General features: G+C 42.9%; 1 protein-coding gene across 1 annotated transcript in view; it reads left to right on the top strand.

Moving 5' to 3' along the window:
* Positions 1–16,837, top strand: part of LOC121292385 (cholesterol 24-hydroxylase-like) — a 47,604-nt gene extending 30,767 nt beyond the window's left edge. Inside the window, 4 exon segments of the mRNA XM_041214235.1 lie at positions 3,397–3,507; positions 9,474–9,562; positions 9,811–9,877; positions 16,556–16,837. Of these exon segments, the coding sequence (XP_041070169.1) occupies positions 3,397–3,507; positions 9,474–9,562; positions 9,811–9,877; positions 16,556–16,837 (549 nt within the window).
* Positions 16,838–24,616: the final 7,779 nt, after the last annotated feature.

Here is a 24,616-nt window from a genome sequence, read left to right as displayed (position 1 = left end):
AATAGTATCATCTCCAATCCCGCATATCAGTCGGTCTCTCAACATAAGAACATAAGAAATAGGAGCAGGAGTAGGCCATTCGGCCCCTCAAGCCTGCCCTGCCATTCAATAAGATCATGGCTGATCTGCCCCGGGCCTCAACTCATCTTTCGTGCCAACTCCCCATAACCCTCAATTCCCCGCTATTTCAAAAATTTATCTTCCTCCCCTTTAAATACTTACAGTGATCTAGCCTCCACAACTCTCTGGGGTAGCGAATTCCAGACATTTACTACCCTCTGAGAGAAGAAAGCAGATCACTAATGGATGTTCCAAATTCTCAATGTTTATTTAATGCCTTTAGAACGGCAACATAGTCAGCTATTTCCTCCCCTGGAAGCCTATTTCTTGAATTGAACTTGAAGCATTGAATAGTAACTGAAGGCTTTGGTCTCAGGTGGTTTTGTACAATTTTTATTAACTCGTTGAAAGTCATGGAGCCGGAGGTGTTAGGTGACATGAGGCTGCGGATCAGCCTGTACGTTTTCTCCCGCATGTGGACAAAAGAATCATCTTCTTCTTCTCCTCCCCCGCGATGTTGTTAGCGGTAAAAAAGAACGCTAGATGTTCGACATACTGAGACCAGTCATCTGAAATGGGGTCAAATGGATCTACACACCCGAACTACGACATTGTGAACGACTGCAAGGGGACGGTGCTTTCGATGGCTTCCCAGTTAATGATGAATTCAGGTGTTTGGCTTACCACAGCTTTCTTGACTGACGTCGATTGATTCATGTTTTGCCTATGACAGAGTTGCCCTCCCTCTGGGCTCTCTTATAATTTTCTGTCCATAGCCATTTTTCTTGCATGTATCTCTTTAAATGTAGTGCCACTTTAAGAAAAGTCACCGTTTGTTTTTTAACTCTGTCTCTGCAGCTGTCGGCTTCTTTGTGCTGGGTTTCGCACACTCTTTGAGTTTCGGCAGGATCTCTGCGATTGTGATTCTGCAGGGGTTTTTTTCCTTTTCTCTTTTTTAAAAAATTTAAAACTGCAGCACTGCTTCCTGCTCTGATTACCATCTATTTTACAACAAATGTACAGATTCTCTTTCTAATGTTTTGCTCACCTGTCTTGTGGATTCTCACTCAGTGCTATTTTCTGCTATTTTCATCCTGGTCGCCAGTTTTGTGTTGAGTCTATGAGTTCACTAGTCGAGTAAACTCGAATTGCCCACCTTCGTATACACTTGTTAGTTGATGCTCTTAAAGGTACATGGTACTCCACTTTACCACACCAAGGGTAACAGGGCAGATCCTTGACAATTATTCACCGAACCACAGCTAAGTGATGTGATAGTTTACTACAGGGCAGGGCGAGGAGGCAGGCCCTGAGCCTACCTTAGCCAGATCCTGTCTCCTACTTCACAACCAATTAACAACTCATGTCACAACATTCTCCCAAATTCTGTGTGCTTTCATCTCTTACCAATAAACTCTTGTGCAGAAAAGCTCTCTCTGCACCATGCCATCAGACACTTCCAGGGCTAGTACAGCACAGGGTTAGATACGGAGTAAAGCTCCTTCTGCACTGTCCCATCAAACATTTGCGCCACACAAGTATCAGATAATGACCTTCTCCACCATTAGAGAATCTAACCATCTCCCTTAATATTCAATGGCCATTACCATCACTAAATTCCCCCATTATCAACACCCTGACCAGAAACTGAACTGGACCAGCCATATAATACTCTGGCTACAAGAGAGGTTAGAGGCCTGGAATTCTGCAGTGAGTAACACACCTCCTGAATTCCCAAAGCTTGTCCACCATTTACAAGGCAAGTAAGGTGTATGATGGAATACTCTCCACTGACCTGGATCATTACAGCTCCAACAACACTCAAGAAACTCAACACCATCCAAGACAAAGCAACCCGCTTGATTGGCACCCCATCCATCACCTTCAACATTCACTCCCTCCACCATTGACTCACAGTGGCAGCAGTGTGTACCATCTACAAGATACACTGCAGCAACTTACCATGGCTCCTTCGACAGCACCTTCCAAACAGTCAACCCTTACCACCTAGATGGACAAGGGCAGCAGATGCATGGGAAACCACCACCTGCAAGTTCCTATCCAAGCCATACACCATCCTGACTTGGAACTACATCGCCATTCCTTCACTGTTGCTTTGTCAAAATCCTAGAACTCCCTTCCTAAGAGAACTGTGTGTGTACCTACACCAAATAATTAGAGGTGCAAGAGGGTGGCATGCCACCAATTTCTCATGGGCATTTAAGGGTGGTTAATAAATGCTGTCCCAGCCAACGATGCCCACACCCTGTGAAAGAATAAATAAAAAAACCTCCCAGGACAAGTACAGTACGGGGTTAGATGCAGGGTAAAGCTCCCTCTACACTGTCCCCATCAAACACTCCCAGGACAGGTACAGCACGGGGTTAGATACAGAGTAAATCTCACTCTACACTGTCCCCATCAAACACACCCAGGACAGGAACAGCACGAGGTTAGATACAGAGTAAAGCTCCCTCTACACTGTCCCCATCAAACACTCCCAGGACAAGTACAGCACGGGGTTAGATACAGAGAAAAGCTCCCTCTACACTGTCCCCATCAAACACTCCCAGGACAGGTACAGCACGGGGTTACATACAGAGTGAAACTCCATTCACACCAGCCATCAAACAATCTCAAGATGTCACCTAATGCCTAGCATTAAGTGTCTGGTCACTGTGACATAACATGAATAGTTTAGATAAAAGCAAAAAACTGCGGATGCTGGAAATCCAAAACAAAAACAAAAATACCTGGAAAACCTCAGCAGGTCTGACAGCATCTGCGGAGAGGAATACAGTTAACGCTTCGAGTCCGTATGACTCTTCAACAGTACTAAGGCAAAATAGAAGAGAGATGAAATATAAGCTGGTTTAAGCCGGGGGAGGTGGGACAGGTAGAGCTGGATAGAGGGCCAGTGATAGGTGGAGATTGCCAAAGGATGTCATAGATGTTTACCGTCAACACCTCTTTGTCCTTTTGTCTGTGACATCTTTTGGCAATCACCACCTATCACTAGCCCTCTATCAGCTCTACCTGTCCCACCACCCCCCTTAAACCAGCTTATATTTCACTTCTGTTCTATTTTTCCTTAGTTCTGTTGAAGAGTCATACGGACTCGAAACGTTAACTGTGTTCCTCTCTGCAGATGCTGTCAGACCTGCTGAGTTTCTCCAGGTATGAATAGTTTAGAGCTGTGCCCCACCAGGAGTGGAATGGGGCTGTGAAACTCAGTTCAGTATGGATGATACTCCATCTACAACATTCCCCAGAACCCTACTGCTGATTATTTTTATAACAATGGAGGTGATTATGAAAATAATCTTTTTTTCACAGGTATTGAAGGAAACTCTTCGGCTCTACCCCCCAGGACCAGGAACAAGCCGTTGGCTGTCAGAGGACATGGTCATTGAAGGAATAAAGATCCCCGGGGGAGTTTCTGTTATTGTAAATTCTTGAGTTATATTTTTATTGGAATAGTATTTATTCCTGATAATGTTTTGTAGATCAGGGAGTTGTTTTGTGGAATCAGATAATAGTTACAACACAAAAAGGAGATTATTCAGCACATCATGTCCATGCTGGCTCTCTAAGAAACAGACTCATCTTGGCCTGCTCCCCCACCCTTTCCCGTAGCCCTGATTTTTTTTTTCCTTCGAAAGATTATCCAATTCCCTTTTGACAGCCACGATTGACTTTACCTTTATTATGCTGTCAGGCTGTGCATTCCAGATGCTAAGCACTCACTGTCTAAAAAAGTTTTTCCTCATGTTGCCTTTGATTCTTTTGCAAATCGCCTTAAACCTGTGCCCTCTTGTTCTCAATCCTTCCACCAATGGGAACAGTTTCTCTCTATCCACTCTGTCCAGACCCCTCATGATTTGGATTACCTCCATCACATTTCCTCTCAACCCTATTTTTCTCCAAGGAGAACAGGTCCAGCTTCTTGAATCTACCCACATAATTGTAGCCTCTCATACTGAGCCCATTCTTGTAAATCTTTTCTGCACCTTCTCTGATGCCTTCACATGTTCCCAAAAGTGTGGGCCCAGATACTCCAGTTGAGGCCGAGCCTGTGTTTTACGAACATACAAATTAGGAGCAGGAGTTGGCCACTCGGACTTCGAGACTGCTCCACCATTCAATAAAATCATGGCTGACCTGACTGCAACTTCCCACCTACCCCTGAGAACCTTTCACCCTCTTGTTTATCAAGAATCCATCTACCTCTGCCTTGAAAACATTCAAAGACTTCACTGCCTTTTGAGGAAGAGAGTTCCAAAGACTCACTAGCCTCTGAATGAACAATTAACTAGCGGAATTAAATGGGTGGGGGGGAGTCAGTGATAGGGAAGCGTGTACATGGGGCTGTGGGAGGGGATTAAATGGGTTGGTATAGTCCATGTTTGGGTGGATTGTAATTAAGGTTTGAAGAAAATTAAATAGGGCAAAGTTGATAAAGTTATGGAAGGACATTACGTATGTGGAGAAGAGTACATAATAAAATAGTGAGTGTATGACCTGGAGGGCAGTTTACATCCATTGCTTTTAAAGTTGGAAATGAAGCAAAGGAAAGTATTATCACAATTAAGTCTGTTAACCACCTCTAGAATTTAAAACATATCGGATTGCTAGCTGCAATGGACACTCTCCTTCCTGCAATCAGGTTTAACAATAGAATGAGCTTTTTCTCACTCAGCCAAACTCTAACAGAGTTAACCAGTGAAGAGGGCATGTAGTACGGCACATACCACCGCCACACTGTGTTAACACAGCGTTGTTACAATTATGCAGCTCTTCGTTGAGATTTTTCCCCACTTGGCTGATGCTCTGTAACTACAAAGCTGAGAAAATAAATCCTTTTATTAAGAGCCTCCATCTCACTGAGGAGGCTTCAGGCCAATCTATATCCAAAAACCTGCACTGAAAACGCTTGACAAGTTTTGACAGCTGTGCAAATTGTACCAAAGCAACAGGGACAGCCCATAACATTCTAAAACAATCAACAGCATTTTAAATCAAACAACTCATAGCATTCTAAAAAAATAAGTCATTTTAGCCTATCTCCCAATGTTAATGGATCCTTTAAAGATTTCCAGGATCCACAACTTTGCCAAAAATGAATCAGTTCTTCCTTGGGCCATACCCTATCTGTGTACCAAGTTTTATTGAAGTCTGCCCATTAGTTTCTAAGATATATTGTTTGCAGACTCACAGGGGAGGAGGTAACAATAGTAGAGAAAGATAGGAATTCACAATTGACCTACAATGTAGTTTGGTGTGAGTTAAAGTGCGCACATATGGGATTTTGCTCAGGAGAGTTGACATAAATGGAGATTTATCCTGTTTCTTGTTATATCCGTTCATTAATTTATTGTGAGACCTGGTATCTGAGCTATTTAAGGTGGATTCTATGGCTGCTGCTTCTGTCAAATCTTCTTTAGAAATTTTAGCCTGAGAGACTATAACACAATACTATGAAAGGCTTCTTTTTATATTTACAGAAAGTCCTTGATTTAATAGTTCAGCATATATTCTCTCCATTTTAAACATATATTTTGGCACTGCTGTCAGCTAGAACTCTGATATCAATAAGGTGTGGGTGCATTGGTAGTCTCGGATTAACATTGATCTGTCAGCTCCCCCGTTAATCCTGATTTCTTTCTGTTTTTGCACGTGAGAACTGAATTTGGTGATCTGGAGCATTCCTTTTCTTTATCAGTGGTGTGTGGAGAGGAGCTGTTTTCGAGTTACCCACCTCCAGAATTTTTTTTTATTTATTCGTGGGACGTGGGTATCGCTGGCTAGATCAGCCTTCATTGCCCATCCCTAATTGCCCTTGAGAAGGTGGTGGTGAACTGCCTTCTTGAACTGATGCAGCCCATGTGGTGTAGGTACACCCACCGTGCTGTTAGGGAGGGAGTTCCAGGATTTTGACCCAACAGCAGTGAAGGAATGGCGATATAGTTCCAAATCAAGATGGTGTGTGGCTTGGAGGGGAACTTGAAGGTAATGGTGTTCCCGTGTATCTGCTCTCCTTGTCTTTCTAGGTGGTAGAGGTCATGGGTTTTGAAGGTGCTGTTCAGGGAACCTCAACTAGTGTTTTTAGCTAAACCCTGCCATCTTATCAACAAAACACCGGCCCCCCCCCTCCCCCACCACCCACCCATTCAACTGTTCAAGTCTCCCTACCAACCACCTCCTGCCTCAACAACTCTCCTTCATCGGGAACATCCTTCCTGTCTAGTCCTGTTAGAATTTTATAGATTTCTGGCCATTCAGGCCATTCTGCCCAACAGGTCTGTGCTAGTGTTTATGCTCCGCACGAGCCACCTCACTGTAGCTTCTTACAATTCTATCACCTTATCCTTCTAGTGGTTTCTTCCTCTTGTTTATCTAGCCTTTGCTTAAATACAACTACACTGTTTGCCTCAACTACTTCTTGTGGTGGTGTAGTGGGGTACATGCTAACCACTCTGGCTAGAGAAATTATTCCTGAATTGGATTTGTTAGTGACTATCTTATATTTATGGAAGGTGCTTGGTGAGTTGCTGCAGTGCATCTTGTAAATGGTACACACTGTTGCCTCTGTGCGTCTGCATTGGAGGGAGTGAACGTTTGTGGATGGGGTGTCAAATCAAGCAGGCTGCTTTGTCTTGGATGGACTCAGGCTTCTCAAGTGTTGGGGGAGCTGCCATCATCCAGGCAAGTGGATTCCATTACAATCCTGACTTGCACCTTGTAGATGGTGGACAGGCTTTGGGGAGTCAGGAGGTGAGTTACTCGCCACAGGATCCCTAATCTCTGACCTGCTCTTGTAGCCACAGTATTTATATGGCAGATCCAGTTCGGTTTCTGGTCAATGGTAACCCCCAGGATGTTGACAGTTGTTGGGGGTTGGGGTTCAGTGATGGTAATGCCGTTGAATGTCAATGAGAAAATGATTAGATTCTCTCTTGTTGGAGATGGTCATTGCCTGACTCTTATGTGGCGCGAATGTTACTTGCCACTTGTCAGCCCAAGCCTGCATGTTGTCCAGGTCTTGCTGCATATGGACATGGACTGCTTCAGTATCTGAGGAGTCGCAAATGGTGCTGGACATTGTGCAATCATCAGCGAACATCCTCACTTCTGACCTTATGATGGAAGGAAGGTCATTGATGAAGCAGCTGAAGATGGTTGAGCCTAGGACAATACCCTGAGGAACTCCTGCGGTGATGTCCTGGAGCTGAGATGACTGACCTCCAACAACCACAACCATCTTCCTTTGTGTGACTCCAACCAGTGAAGAGTTTTCCTCCAAATCCCATTGAATCCAGTTTTGCTAGGGCTCCTTGATGCCACACTCGGTCAAATGCTGCCTTAATGTCAAGGGCAATCATTCTCACCTCTGGAGTTCAGCTCTTTTGTCCTTGTTTGAAGCAAGGTTGTAATGAAGTCAGGAGGCCAGGAGCTGAGTGTCCCTGGCAGAACCCAAACTGAGTGTCGGTAACAGGTTATTGCTAAACAAATACCGCTTGATAGCACTGTTGATGACCCCTTCCATCACTTTACTGATCATCAAGAGTAGGCTGATGGGGCAGTAATTGGCTGGGTTGGATTTGTCCTGCTTTTTGTGGACAGGACATTCCTGGGCAACTTTCCATATTTCTGGGTAGATGCCAGTGTTGTAGCTGTACTGGAACAGCTTGGCTAGGGGCAAGGCAATTTCTGGAGCACAAGTCATCAATACTATTGCCGGAACATTATCAGAGTCCATAGCCTTTGCAGTTTCCATTCCCTTCAGCTGTTTCTTGATATCAGGTGCAGTAAATGGAATTGGCTGAAAACTGGCATCTGTGATGCTGGGGACCTCCGGAGAAGGCAGATATGGATCATCCACTTGGCATTTCTGGCTGAAAATTGTTGCAAATGCTTCAGCCTTATCTTTTGCACTGATGTGATGGGCTCCCCCATCAATGAGGATGGGGATATTTGTAGAATCTCCTTCTCCTGATAGTTCTTTAATTGCCAACCACCATTTCCGACTGGACGTGGCAGGACTGTAGAGATTAGATCTGATCAGTTGGTTGTGGAATCGCTTGGCTGTCTATCACTTGCCGCTTATGCTGTTTAGCACACAAGTATTCCTGTGCTGTAGCTTCACCAGGTTGACACCTCATTTTTGGGTATGCCTGGTGCTGCTCCTGGCATGCCCTCCTGCACTCTTCATTGAACCAAGGTTGATTCCCGGGCTTGGTGGTAATTGTAGGGTGGGGGTTATGCGAGATGTTACAGATTGTGGTTGTGTACAATTCTGCTGCTGATGATGGCCCACAGTGCCTCATGGTTGCCCAGTCTTTTGAGTTGTGGATCTGTTCAAAATCTATCCCATTTAGCACATGGAAGGCATGTAAAGACAGGACTTCGTCTCCACAATGGCTGTGCGGTGGTCATGCTTACTGATACTGTCATGGACAGATGGATCTGCAGCAGGCAGGTTGATGAGGATGAGGTCAAGTATGTTTTTCCCTCCTGCTGTTTCCCTTATCAGCTGCCACGGACCCAGTCTAGCAGCTATGTCCTTTAGGGCTCAGCCAATAATGCTGCTACCAAACCATTGTTGGTGATGGACATTTAAGGCCCCCACCCAGAGTACATTCTGCACCCATGCCACCCTCAATATTTCCTCCAAGTGGTGTTGCATATGGAGGAGCACTGATTCATTAGCTGAGGGGGTGAGGTATGTGGTAATCAGCAGGAAGTTTCCTTGCCCATGTTTGGCCTGATGCCAGGAGACTTAATGGAGTCCAGAGTCGATAGACTCCCAGGGCAACTCCGTCCCACCTGTATACCACAGTGCTGCCACCTCTGATGAAGTTGATGGTGGTGTCTGGGACATGATTTTAAGGTATGATTCCATGAATATGACTATGTCAGGCTGTTGACTAGTCTGTGGGGCTTTGCAGGTTTGTTGTTGTTTCTGATGTGGTCCGTCTGGTTCCATTCCTGTTTGACTTTCTAGTGGTTTAATACAACTAGAAAGTGTGGATTCCTGGGCCATTTCAGAGTCAACCACATTATTATGGATCTGGAGTCACATGCAGGCCAGACCAGGTAAGGACCTAAAGGGCATTAGTGAACCAGATGGAACAATGGTCATCATTCCAAATTTTTATTGAATTCAAATTGCAGCATCTGCCATGGTGGGAGTTGAACCTGAGTCCCCAGAGCATTACCCTAGGTCTCTGGATTACTAGTCCAGTGACAATACCACTACATCACCACCTCCCACTAATGGTCCATCGATTAGATTTTACTGAGAGCCACTGTCTTGTATTATCCTAGCTCCAGGTTTTTACTTTAAACTGAATTATGCTGGTTAGGAACAATGTTTTTTCATTCATGTGCTAACACAGGTTATTTACTTCTAGTTCAACACCTATATCATGGGCCGAATGGCCAAGTTTTTTGATGACCCTCTGACCTTTGACCCCGAACGATTCAACCCAAATGCTCCGAAGTAAGTGCTGCTGTGCTTCCTACATCACAACAGGGACTTCACTTCAAAAGTACTTCATTGACTGTAAATAACTTTGGGCTTCCTGAAGGTGTGAAATGTACTATAGAAATCCAAATCTTTCTTTCTTTCACCAAAACAAGTTGCGAAATTGAATTGAGTAAATTTGTTGTTTTGTGTAAAACCCATTTCTGAGACTCAATGTCCAGTAGTTATTATGCAGCTAACGCACTGATTCTGATTGTTTCCAGACCCTACTACTGCTATTTCCCTTTCACTTTAGGAGCACGTTCCTGCCTTGGTCAGGTGTTTGCACAGGTAATTTTACTCAGATATTAATGATAATTAATTGTATCTAGATGGTGAGCATAAACTTGTGCTCCTATAAACAAACACAGATTGAAACTGTGGTATTTGGATTAGGAGATGCTTGCTTATAATGTCTGTCTCTGTAAATAAATGCTTATTAAATTGTGTACATATTGGCTCCAATTGGATCCTTCACCAACTAGCCTCCTGGGTGATAACAGGCAAGAAACAGAAAGGGTTCATGGGATCCCACGTCTTTGCACTGTAAAATGTGGATGATAAAACTTCTATCCCTATAAGTATTGTACCTGAATCCAAGTATGGCTTTGGACCCAGCTTCACCTTGTTTCTCATTGTTAACCCTTTGTTGTTCCCTTTCACCAATCCACCTGATACCTCTAGACTATCTCTGTCTCAATGGAGAGGTTTCCAGCTGTTCTACAGTCACTGCAACTTTAAACAGGTACCCCTGAGGCTTCTGATCTGTTAGGGCAGTCAGAGCTCTCTGTGCTTAATAGAGCCTGAGAGCAGTACAGTTGTCCTTCACAGCCAAAACTTCATCTTAACCCAGTAACACATGCTGTGTTATTATATAATATATACAGGAGTGTTATACCCAGTAACTCATGGCAAGCTATCATATAATATATACAGTGTTATATCCAGTAACACACAGTGTGTTATTTCTGATATATACAGCATGATACCCAGTAACGCAGTGTGTTATTATATATTATACACAGTGTCATACCCAGTAACACAGGGTGTATTATTATATAATATATAGAGTGTAATACCCAGTATACTGTGTGTTATATAATATGTACAGTGTTATACCCAGTAACGCACGGTGTTATTATACAATATATGGTGTTATACCCAGTAACATACAGTGTGTTATTATATAATATATGCAGTGTTATACCCAGTAACATACAGTGTGTTATTATATAATATATGGTGTTATACCCAGTAACATACAGTGTGTTATTATATAATATATGGTGTTATACCCAGTAACATACAGTGTGTTATTATATAATATATGCAGTGTTATACCCAGTAACATACAGTGTGTTATTATATAATATATGCAGTGTTATACCCAGTAACATACAGTGTGTTATTATATAATATATGCAGTGTTTTATACCCAGTGTGGGCCAGGCTCCCACACAGTCCATGAGCATCTTGCTGAATGGTTCCCTAAAAGCCACCGCAGGAATCGGAGGTGCATGTTTTATTGCAGTTTGGGACTTTCCCACAACCTGGTAGATGTGGCAGGTTCTGCGAAACCTTACCACACCCTTGTGCAGGTGTGGCCAGTAAAAATATGGCTGCTGCAAGCTTGGATTTTTCATATACCAACATGTCCAGCCATCAGGAATTTGTGTGCTAGCTGTAATATTTCCCCATGTACCTCGGTGACACCGCTGGTGGATCACTGTCCACTCCTCACCTGCAGGCCTGTGAGGAGTATCTCCACCTCCTTATCAGAACCTCATTTTTAATGTAGCAGCATTTAGGGGTTGCTTCTGCCTCAGCTTCAGTTTGGGCAGTCTGAGCTAACTTTTTTAACAACAGGTCAGCTTGCTGAGACACAACCATGGAAGACGTACTTATTACCTCCTTAGGGTCCTCTAGACTTCCTAACAAGGTCTCAGGTTACCAGACAGTCGGGTGATCTGCCTGCAGTGGCACTTCAGCCTCTCTGCCGGAGTTTGTCTGGCTGTGGACTTGGTTACCATACAGTCAGGGAAAATGCCAGGTACTTTCTCCTGCAGCTGTTCTGTCTCCCTGACCTTGGTTGGGAATACTTGGAATGCTTTCACTTTTGATCCTGCCAGATCATTGCTGAAGAGCAGGGTCGACCCCGTCAACAGGCAACCTAGGGATAATTCCCACGTTCACCGGTCCTGACACAAGGTTGCACTCCAGGTACATCCAGTATAATGGGATGGGCATGTACCTCCCTTCAATACCCTTTACCAGCACTTTGGCACTTACTGCACTCTGTAGTGGAAAGATCATGCCTTTTCCCAGCAGTTGTGTTTGGTTGGCCCCTGTATCCCTCAGTATCACTATGAGCTCACTTGCCTCGCTCTGGGGAAATGTGGCCATTCTTCCTTCTGATACAAAGTCCTTGTAACTCTCGGGGATTTTTTTGAACTCACCCGCACTCACAGTGGTGTGTCTGTGGGGATTTGCTGCCACAGTCAGAGCCATAACCAGGCCTGATATAGCCTCTGACTCCCATTTTCTGCATGGGGGTTTGTGAACCTCCATAAGTCCCATGGGTGTTTCCCTCAAGCTCCAGCAATCGGCACGGAGATGTCCTGCCTTGTAGCAATTGAAACACAGGCTACTTGGCTCATTCCTCTTCTCAGCACCATCCTTTCTGGCCTGAGGAGGGCCTCCTCTGTTTCTAGCCGTCCCTTCTCTCTGATGGATGGTCAGTTTCCTAACGTTCTCCCATCTTCTATTCTCAGTTGAAGGTGACTACGGAGCAGTTTCCTTTGCAATGAGAGTTTGTGGACAAGCTCATTATCATCAGTCAGGGTTGCTGTCTGTCTGCTCCCTGTTACTCTGTTCCTCTATGTGAGTTCTTATCGGGAAGAGAATGGAGCTTTTGAACTCCTTAAGGAGGGCTATTTCATGAAGATTTTCGTAGGTGGTCTCAATTTTGAGCGCCCATACCCACTGGTCAAAAGTGAGTTACTTGTGCCATTCAAATTCCAGGTTTGTCTTGTTATGACCGTGCAGTTGGTACAGCTGAGGGAAACTTTGAACAATTGTCATAACCTATAATTTTAAGTGTAATGTTTGAGATGCAACTCTAAACTCAGGAATCAGATCACCAGTTCTTGACAGGCTTTATATGAAACTAAATGAAACATTTATTTATGTTACAATGCATTAAACACATACACATGGCTACAAATTACTACTATCATAACTTTTAACAAATTCCCAAACTAATCTCCATTAAGGCAACAGCAACCCATAGATTTAAGCAAACAACAGGCAAAGCATTTTCACCTTACAAATTCAAAATGAGGTTCTTTTCACTTTGGTTCCTGTGGAAACAGCTGGAGGCTTACAGCTGCCTTTTGATCTCACATTGCCTCTGCCCTACACACCCGAAAACTACTGAAGTTATACCTACCATCACTGATTGAATTCAAATTCTCATTGTCTCACCAGCCTCTTTGAACTCCACCTTTTAACAATAAAACCGCTTTCATTGTACCAGTTTTATTAGTAATGTAAACATATTGCTTGGTATCTACTGACTAGGTGTCAGTTTTCACCTCACTTCTTGAATGCTCTATTCAAAAAATGCAAATGCCTTCTACCTCTCTTACATCTCAAAACTAGTACACATCAAAGCACCCAGACTAGCTGCTTTAATCCAATTAAACACACCCACAGACTAAACCTCTATTTTAAAAGAAAAATATTTTCCAATAATAATATATACATTAATAGCTTCATGACAGTCTGGTCAGGCTGTTTCCTGAGGCTATGGAATTTCTGACAGTATGCCTCTGACAATAACTGGTACACACTTAAAATAGCCCTTTTAGCTGCCTCACAGCTTGTTACACTTGCCTCAGGCAAGAAGGATTAACCATCCTGAGTTTTTCCTGTCAGCTTACTCCGCAACAGCTGGGACCATTGTTGGGCTGGCCACTTAAACTGCTGTGCTAACCTTTCGAAAAAGATAAAGAGAGCGTCCACTTCTTCATTAAGCTTAGAGATTAAGTGACAAAACTTGAATACGTCAGCCCTTAGGTTTGGTTCTCTCACCAGGGATGCCTTCAATGGGCACAGTAGGTTCCTTCCTTCTCAGCTTGAGCTATTTTAATTTAAACTCCATTTCCTTTTTTTTCCCCTCGAATTTTCTCTCCTTCCATTCCTGCCTCTCTCTTTTTTCCCTTTCCTGCCTCTCTTTCTCTTTTTCCTGTTCCTGCCGCTTTCTCTCCTTGTCCCTTTCCTCAAATTCCAGTTCCAGTTTCCACTGCTCTAATCTTAATTTCTCTACCACTGATTTATCTGTTTCAGTGTCCTCAATTTCCAGCTCTAGATGTTTCACCACCTGTTTTAAAACTTCCGTTTGTCTGGCTTTCGGGCAGAACTCCAGATCTAGTTGCCGAGCTACACCTTTTAGTTCTTCCAAGGATAGAGCCCTTAACTCCACGCCAGTTATCTCACCCTGTTCTGTGAAAGCATTGCCATTGAATGTGGATATTTTAGCACTTCCGTATTCCAGACCCAGGTAAACCTTTTCCAGTTTTTAAATTGTTTATGAAGGAACAATTTAATTTCCTGAATCCAATTAGTTTGTCTGTCTGAGGGAACGTTTCTGGACACGAGCCCCCAATTTTGTTATGACCAAGACAGAAGGAGTGAACTAGCTCCCCTCTATTCAACCTCCTCAGTTGGTCACAATAAAGGTTGAGTTTCTTTATCACAAGGATATGCCTTTTCCAAACTGTCGGAGGGGTTGTGTCGGGGGCAGACGCGCAACCGATTGGCGCCCCCAATCAGCTGGGCACCGCCATTTTACATGGGCGAGCCAATTAAGGGAGCGCTCCCTGTGCGGGCTGGGGGAGTAAGCTGGGCACAGAGCTGCCTCAGGGAGATTAGTTTCACGTATAAAACATTGAATAAAGGGAGAAAAAAATTTTAAGGACATGTCCCCTCATGTGAAACTGTCACATGAGCTGAGACCTGTCCATTAATGTTAATAAAAAATTTTTCCAACACTTTAAAAACGTTCATAAAACCACAACCTGCCCGTGGATGAGGTTCTATGATAAATGTGAAGGCTGCCTGGGCTCTTTGCCTGCCCGACAACTTTAAGGTCAACGATTTGATTGATTGTTAAATGGCCTTACTAGGCCTTTGACAGTTTGGGGGGTGCGCAACCAAGTCGGCTGCGCACCCACCGAACGGAAAATCTGAATGCCGCACGGTGACATCGGGATGCACCCCTGACCTCACCCCGTGTCATTTTATACCTCAGTGAGTGGGCCCTGTCCCCCTCGCCGAGCCGAAGATTCTACCCCAAATGTATTTAACTATTTAAACTGAGAGCAATAAGGAGCCAATTAAACAAGGTTTTCTTGAGTCAAAGAAAAAGCAAGTTTATTAAGCACTAAACCCGAGAAAAATAATTTAAAAAATGACATCAAGCGTTCGGCCGTCTCACACACACACACACACACAAGTATTAAAAATAAGGTGAGTTAGAGCCCAATAAAAAATGTAAAAGGATATATGGGTAAGTGGGTAAGTGTCCTCTGATTGTCCTTGAGGCATAGATTTTAGAACGCTGCAGCCGATTCGGGTTAGTTGAAATCTTGGATGTGGTCAGATGTAGAAGATATTGTAATTATTACAAGATCTTAGTTCACTGGTAGGCCTCTGGTAGAGTTGGCTCCTCGAACCAGGTGGCACCCTTATTCCAAAAAAGAGAGAGGGATAGAACAGCTTTCAGTCTGTTTCCGCTGCTGAAGACTTTCTTGGTGCCACCCGTGTCATCTCTAGTGGTTGGCAAGCCTTGCTGTGAAATGCTTCACCCATTGTGTATTTCCAAGGGGTTTTGGGTGTGTCTGTCTGTGGCAGCCATTGCTTCAATAGCCAGTACTTTGCATTTTTAGTGTCTCTTTCTTAGACAGTTACAAGTTTCAACTGGTGTCTGGATTATCGGAAACATCCCTCTCTTCACACGCTCCCGAGGGTGATTTATTTGTTTCTCACCTTCACCTTGGAATGTTGTCTTGCATTTTTAAGCAGCTTGTCTCAGTTCAAATAGCAAAATGTTTAGTCGGTTGAAAGCTGAAAATCATATTTTCAAAAATAAAGGGGCATAGCCTCATGACAGTCTCAAAAATTTGAGCAACGGGTGAAACTACCTGTTTCACGCTGCAAATATGCAGGAGCAACACGAGTGGTATTTACGACTATGGGGATGCTGCTGTCAGGCCAAAAAGACGTTCTGCCTATCACACAAATGAGTGATGAGATATATGAATTTTGAGTTGGTGTGATGCTGGGTATGTTGGCTGTATGTCCCAATAACTGGTGGATCGTATCAAACAGCATGTCCCTTTGGCTGCTGGTAACAGGCAAGGTACTGAACATACCCAACTAGCCCGTGCTGGCAAAACTCAAAACATAGTGTCCAATATTACATATAATTCTGCGATTGGACAGCACTTGCTAAACAATCTTGATTGTGCTAAGCATTAGACTGAAAACCAATTTAATATTATCAATCAGTCTCTCAGTATGGCTCATTTTATAGCCCAGTGTGCCATGGGGCATAAACCAAGGAATGGCTTTCCCCAAGCTTCTGTTCAGTTGAAAATGGTGCAATGCATGGACGTGCATAACGCACCATATGTTAAGACAATGTAAATATTATATATTAACACAACATATATAGTGTTATATTCAGTAACTCCTGGTCTGTTTTTATAATATGTACAGTGTTATAACATGGTGTGTTATTATATGATATATACAGTGCTAACACACGGTGTGTTATTATATAATATATACAGTGCTATACCCAATAACTCATGGTGTATTATGTAATACAGGAGTGTTTTACCCAGTAGTGCGCAATGTGTGATTGTTGAATTGTATCTATTATTAAATCTGATCTTCTTTATTCAGATGGAAGCAAAGGTGATTTTGTGCAAATTCCTGCAGAGGTTTGAATTCCAACTTGTGCCAGGCCAGACTTATGAAATTTTGGACACCGGGTCTCTCCGACCCCGGGATGGTGTTGTGTGCACCTTGACACCAAGATGTTAATTATCCAAGAGAGCAAGGCAGCCCTTTCCCAGCAGAGAACTGAGTGCAATGAGGGAGGAACCTTTCTGGAGAACATATACAGGCTGCCCAGCACCTCCTGTGCAAAACAGTTCCAATAGATCCACTGGAAAATCACAGTAAGACTTGTGAGACTGGTTTGTGAGGAATGATTGAGTCCTCTGTCTGTTATACTCATGGTGCTATAAAGTCAAAGCCCCAGAGAAATTGATTGTTACGACTGGAGTGGGAGGAGTGTGCAGTTTACCAGCTCCACTACTCCACAGGTCATACCATGAGTGTAAATGTTTAATTTACTTACCAACATGGTCAATTATTTACCTTTGTTACTGATAGACCCAGAATAAAAGAGACTTTAACCAGGCTTCTTTCAATAACTCAGAATGATTGATTTATTATAAAACAGAATTTATTTTTTCAAACAAGTTGCAGGAACTGGTTAACACACAATTTGTAACCTTGTAGTGTAACTATCTATACCTTTTAAAATTCCCCAGCACACACACACACACACACACACACACACAGGCACGCACACACACAAAAAGGACAAATAAGATCTCTGCAGAGTTGGATGGTTGAAGAAAAAACTTTATACAAGGATAAAGTTCAGGATTTTGATGCTGTCGATCTAGTGCAAAGACAGGCCACTAGTACCAGTATATGTCTGAAGGTTCTCACCAATGGAGCTGCAGCTTGGAAGAGTGTAGGGCTGGATCAATCTTCCTCGTTACAGCCTTTTGGGTTTCCAAATACAGGCAAGTTTCACTGAGATGAGGATTCCTAGCTGGACACTGATATCCACACTATATTTCAAGCAAGGCAAGGAGAGCATGAGCCGGGCAACTTTTCCCCTTCTCAGCTCATTCCCAGCTGAGTTCCAAACAAGTTCAAAACATAAAGCTTGTCTCCGTCAGATGATTTCTAGTAAATCACCAGGGCCTTTGCCTTTTAAACAGTTCTTTGAGAGCTATTCAACTGGTCCCAGCCCCTGCTCATTCCCCATGGTCCTGTGTTGTTTTTTCCCCTTCATGGATTTATTCAATTCCCTTTGAAAGTTATGATTGAATCTGCTTCCACTGCCCTTTTAGGCAGCGCATTCTAGATCACAACAAGTCACTGTGTTAAAAAAGTTTCCTAACCTCCACTTTGGTTCTTTGGTCAATGACCTTCAATCTACATTCTCTAATTACTGACCCTCCTTCCAGTTGAAACAGGTTACGTATGGAAAAAAAAATCAAAACAATTCTTGATTTTGAATACCTCTATCAAATCTCCTCTTGTGGTTAAAACCAATGTACCCTCTAAATTTCTTTTTGGAGTGTATGGGAGATTTGTTTACATGCATGTTCTCTTTGAATCATTTTATGTGACTATGTACTTTTGGTAATTTAAAAAGACCAACTTGTACACAGCTTGCATATGGGAATGTACAGGTTGTTATGCGGCCTCACAGCTTAGAGGGAACATCACTTACAACAATAACCCTGGGCAGAATGGGGTTCATACACTGATCTTTCACCACGGGAGGGGTACTGCTGTAATTAAGAGCTGATTCTTTACTGTAAATTCAGCACAGATTATTGGCCTAACTCAGATAGAACGTACCCACGGTGTGAGAGAGTTTCAGTGAAATTGTTCATGATCTCTGCTGTCGGGTGTGTAGTTGTCCCCGGGTATTTACTATCCCAGCAAGGTAGAGAATCTGAGTTCTTTGACTGCAAAATTCTTGAAGATTCAGGAGAAATTCTGTATTTACATCCTTTTAAATTGGATAACACTTTTACCTTTAACAGTTTTAACATTTGTATGCAAAAAATTACCATAAAAGAGTTTTTAAAAGCTAAAGTAATTTATTAATTTATTTGAGAAAATAACATCAATGTTTAAGTTTTAAACCATGTAAAGGAAGATGTCTATTTAACATAGCCCCTCATCCCATCTCAGAAACACCCTAAAGAGCTTCCTCGATATTGGACAGTGCCCTGACTGTTGCAAAAGTTAATGCATCAGTCATTTTGAGCAGATCAGGAGCCCAGAAACAGCAATGAATAATAATATATAAAAATAGAAGATGCTGGAAATACTCAGAGTGTTCAGCAGAATCCATAGATAGAGAAACAGAGTTCACAGGTCAATGACCGTACATCAGAACATTGACCTGAAACATTCACTCTGTCTCTCTCAGGGTGTAGTGCCAAATTTTGAGGTGCCAGAGCTCTAAAAAAGTGTGTTGGCCATATCATTTCTAAATCTATTACGTTGTTTCCTATATATTAATCATTTGAGTCCCCAGAAGTCAGTATAACTATGCTTTTTAAATGAAAAATATTAGTGCCAGTAGGCATTTTATTTTGAACCATGTGGTATTTTGAATCAGTAGTCTCTAGCATAGCTAGACTTTAATAATGTAAGTTTAATTATTTAATTCAAGCCTATTAAAAACATGAATTACCGAAAACCTAGCTTTCTTCTCTGACTGGGGGATGGTATATAGAGGGACCACTTGATTTATATTAATAACTTAGGCCTGGTGTACAGCACACAATTTCAAAATTTGCAGATGATGCAAGATTTGGAAGTATTGTGAACTGTGAGGAGGATAGTGCTAGACTTCAAGAGGATATAGACAGGCTGGTGGAAAGGCAGATGAAATTTAATGTAGAGAAGTGTGAAGTGATATATTTTGGTCAGAAGAACGAGGAGAGGTAACAAAAGATAAAGGATACAGTTCTAAAGGGAATGCAGGAGCGGAGGGACCTGGGTGTAAATGTGGATAAATCATTGAAGGTGCCAGGCAAGGTTGGGAAAGCGATTAATAAATTATCCTAAATTAAACATACTGAGTTAACAAGTTATACTGGTTTTATAAATAGGGGCACAGGGTACAAAAGCAAATAAGTTACAAACCTTCATAAATCACTGGTTCAGCCTCAACGGGAAGGCTGTGCAGGTTTTAGAGAGGGTGCAGAAAAGATTTACGAGAATGGTTCTCTGAGGATGAGAGACTTCAGTTACGTGGATAGATTGGTGAAGTTGGGACTGTTGTCCTTGGAGCAGAGAACGTTGAGAGGAGATTTGTTAGAGGTATTCAAAGTCATGAAGGGTCAGGACAGGATAAATGGGGAGAAACTGTTCCCATTGGTAAAAGGTAGAGAACCTTAAGGTGATTAAACAAAAGAATCAGAAGCGACATGAGGAAAATCTTCTTTATGCAACAAGTGGTTTGGATCTGGAATGCACGGTCTGGGCATGTGGAGGTTTTCTAAAGGGAACTGGACAATTATCTGAAGGGAAAAGATTTTACAGGGAAAAGGCAAGGAGAGGGACCACTTGAGTTAGTGTTGCAGAGACAGTGTGCTGAATGGCCTTCTGTGCTGTGTAACCATTCTATGATTCTAGCATAGACACATTCAAGGAACTTGACAAAAACACAAGCTGAAAGTTATCCTATTAGTGTGATTAAGAAGGGTGGGAGGAGGCTTGTGTGGAACATAAGCACCAACATCGATGAGATGGGCCAAATGGCCTGCTCCATGCTGTAAATTCCATGTAAAGCTGTCAGCAGGGAATACAAACACTATAACATGTTTCACATCCTCAGGGCATCACAGCCCAGGGATTAATGTTCAGTAGACAAACTATCAGTCGGATACTGATGCTGCTTTGTATCCCGGTAACCGTGAGCTTCAAAGACCCTGAAATATCTGTTTATGAGAAAGCTGCACGCAGTGAGCTGTAAGGTCTGTATTCTTTTTACATTGACTCAGAGACATTCAGCGTGAGGCCTGGGACCCTGGGACTGGCCTTCCCTTCGACACCTCTTAACCGCCCCAGACTCCAGATTTACAGCCACAACACGATCTCCAACCTTCCGGTCAACTCTTACCATCCAGTCTGAACTCAGACTCCAGGAACTCGGGGCCAAACTTGCCCCCTGTGCCCCACATAATAACGTAGGTAGAAATCACATGTCGTGGTCCCTGCACCAGCCACCTCTGTGTCACACATCATGCTGTCCTAGGTGGTTGCGAGAGGATTTCTCTCCAGTACCGATTGTTGTCATCAAAGAACCAAATCCCTCAGCATGTGTTTTTTTTCTGGAAACAAGTAATTTCAATACTGGAGGCAGTGAGGATTATAATCAACACCGATCTTACAGATTGAAAATTTGTCACAGACAGTTAATGGAATCGATTCCACTCAGGTCAGTGGAAAGAAAAATCAAGTGGGGCGAAATAAGAGAGGAGTTGAGAAATGGCTGCCTCTGTACCTGACCAATTATAGCATGCATGGTCCCTGTATTCTGCTGGACCAGGAGATCACCAACCATCGTACACATCTTGTGAAGAGCAGAATGAGAGTTTCTGCCATGCACCTGTCAATCAACGCTTGCTGTCAAAATCTTCACCAAACAGAGGCAAAGGCAAAAACGCAAGCTGATTCACCAAATAGATTGAAAAAAAATCACATGACAGCAGTATACACACACACATATACACACACACATTAACATACACACACACACACATACACACACACACATACACACGCACACATGCATACACATACACACAAGCACAGACACACACAAACACACATGTGCACACACACACACAGATATACTACATGTGTTCCCTGCACATAAGTAGTGACCTTGCTTCAAAACTGTGACATTCAGAAATTTGCCATTCAATTATCTGATAATAAGTGCATATTTTAAATGAACAAGCAAGTAAATAAGGCTTTATTTGGAAAGTAGAATGATTTCTGTAATTTGGCACCATTTTTATAAAACATCAGATTCAGTCACTGATATTCAAAAAACTATATCTACAGCTGAACAATAAAGATTATAGAAATGCTTAGAATCACAATACTAGTATTATGCAATACATTCATTGAAACTGTGTCTATAATAAGCAAAGATATAGTTTATGCATGTACCATGTTACAAAATTTCATGTCTAAATTGTGTTAAATGTTCCACAACACCTTTTTCTAATATACAATACCAAAATATTAAAATAGTACACAAGCATAAATAACTGAGTGTAAAATATTATGCACTAAAAGCAATCAAATATTGCTGCTTGTCAAAAGTGTGAGTGAAAGATTGAGTCACTCATTTGTAATTCTGGAGATTGACTGGGACAATTAATGGTTGACTGGTGACCAGTTATTTTGCATATACAACACAACATTCTTTTAAGATGGAAGTAAACTACCTTTTAACTTGCACTTTACTGAAAGTTAGTAAATCAGTGTCCAAAGGCCATTTGAATTCAAATAAAGAGCAAAAGTTTGGATTTTGACATTTGAATGATGTGGAAAAACATTCCTGGTACAGGAATACCATTTTGTTATAAAATGCTCCCCACACATTGCTTAACAAAAGGCAGAACTAGGGTGCATTCACCCTGTTTCTAATGTAATTTAATTTGCTTCATATTTCTTTCATTCCAAGACATTGTTGACAAATGAACACTACCACCAACTCTGCAACACTTGCTCCAGTGGACTGCACCAAACTCCTCTTTGCTACAAATTATAAAACATCTTCACAAAGGGAATGTTTGGCAGCCTCAGTCTTTTATCTTTTTACTTGTGAGGTGTTCACAGTATCTGACTGCAGACAAACAAGCTTTTTTGCCCCCCTGCTGTCAAACCTCTTATTATTGCCAGTCTGGGGTTAGAAAGTTATGATTGATTAACTTTGAAAAGCTTAATTTTGGATGCATATGATGTTTCTTAAATAATGTTAGCGAGGTCAGTGAAAAGAAAATCAAATGGAGCATATAATGGATAGCCAATCAGCAAAGGAGAGTTTACTATCCAGCGTGATAAAGTTGTGAACTGAAGTCAGAGTTGGAGAGTGAAGGGGCGAGCACTCATATCATTAAAGATCCATTGAGATGGTGTGATGAGGAAGCTTTTCTAGAGGATGAGCTAGGAATTTCTAGCCATCTTGTGATTATTTATTCCTGCACATCCTTGTTATGCAGGTACCCCAGGCCCCATCTCTTTGCTCAGATGGGTGTGATTGAGAGAAGTACCCGAAAAGCAGAGTATTTCTTAAATGGTGAAAGATTGGGAAGTGTTAATGTCCAAAGGGACTTGTGTGTCCTTGTTCATGAGTCACTGAAAGCTAACATGCAGGTGCAGCAAGCAATTAGGAAGGGAAATGGTATAAAAACAAAACACTGCGGATGCTGGAAATCCAAAACAAAAACAGAATTACCTGGAAAAACTCAGCAGGTCTGGCATCATCGGCGGAGAAGAAAAGATTTGACGTTTCGAGTCCTCATGACCCTTCGACAGAACTTGAGTTCGAGTCCAAGAAAGAGTTGAAATATAAGCTGGATTAAGGTGTGGGGGGGCGGGGGGGCGGTGGGGGGTGGTTGGAGAGAGAGAGAGAGAGAGAAGTGGAGGGGGTTGGTGTGGTTGTAGGGACAAACAAGCAGTGATAGAAGCAGATCATCAAAAGATGTCACCAACAACAGAACAAAAGAACACATAGGTGTTAAAGTTGGTGATATTATCTAAACGAATGTGCTAATTAAGAATGGATGGTAGGGCACTCAAGGTATAGCTCTAGTGGGGGTGGGGAGAGCATAAAAGATTTAAAAATAATGGAAATAGGTAGGAAAAGAAAAATCTATATAATTTATTGCAAAAAAACAGAAGGAAGGGGGAAACAGAAAGGTGGTGGGGATGGGGGAGGGAGCTCAAGACCTAAAGTTGTTGAATTCAATATTCAGTCCGGAAGGCTGTAAAGTGCCCAGTTGGAAGATGAGGTGCTATTCCTCCAGTTTGCGTTGGGCTTCACTGGAACAATGCAGCAAGCCAAGGACAGACATGTGGGCAAGAGAGCAGGGTGGAGTGTTAAAATGGCAAGCGACAGGGAGGTTTGGGTCATTCTTGCGGACAGACCGCAGGTGTTCTGCAAAGCGGTCGCCCAGTTTATGTTTAGTCTCTCCAATGTAGAGGAGACCACATTGGGAGCAATGAATGCAATAGACTAAGTTGGGGGAAATGCAAGTGAAATGCTGCTTCACTTGAAAGGAGTGTTTGGGCCCTTGGACGGTGAGGAGAGAGGAAGTGAAGGTGCAGGTGTTGCATCTTTTGCGTGGGCATGGGGTGGTGCCATAGGAGGGGGTTGAGGAGTAGAGGGTGATGGAGGAGTGGACCAGGGTGTCCCGGAGGGAACGATCCCTACAGAATGCCGACAGGGAGGGTGAAGGGAAGATGTGTTTGGTAGTGGCATCATGCTGGAGTTGGCGGAAATGGCGGAGGATGATCCTTTGAATGCAGAGGCTGGTGGGGTGATAAGTGAGGACAAGGGGGACTCTATCATGTTTCTGGGAGGGAGGAGAAGGCGTGAGGGCGGATGCGTGGGAGATGGGCTGGACATGGTTGAGGGCTCTGTCAACGACCGTGGGTGGAAAACCTCAGTTAAGGAAGAAGGAGGACATGTCAGAGGAACTGTTTTTGAAGGTAGCATCATCGGAACAGATGCGACGGAGGCGAAGGAACTGAGAGAATGGGATGGAGTTCTTACAGGAAGCGGGATGTGAGGAGCTGTAGTTGAGGTAGCTGTGGGAGTCGGTGGGTTTGTAATGGATATTGGTGGACAGTCTATCACCAGAGATTGAGACAAAGAGGTCAAGGAAGGGAAGGGAAGTGTCAGAGATGGACCACGTGAAAATGATGGAGGGGTGGAGATTGGAAGCAAAATTAATAAATTTTTCCAAGTCCCGCTTCCTGTAAGGACTCCATCCCATTCTCTCAGTTCCTTCGCCTCCGTCGCATCTGTTCCGATGATGCTACCTTCAAAAACAGTTCCTCTGACATGTCCTCCTTCTTCCTTAACCGAGGTTTTCCACCCACAGTCGTTGACAG

This window comes from Carcharodon carcharias, chromosome 20 (assembly GCF_017639515.1).
Source record: "Carcharodon carcharias isolate sCarCar2 chromosome 20, sCarCar2.pri, whole genome shotgun sequence".
Lineage (NCBI taxonomy): Eukaryota > Metazoa > Chordata > Chondrichthyes > Lamniformes > Lamnidae > Carcharodon > Carcharodon carcharias.
This window is presented reverse-complemented; position numbering and strand designations above follow the sequence as displayed.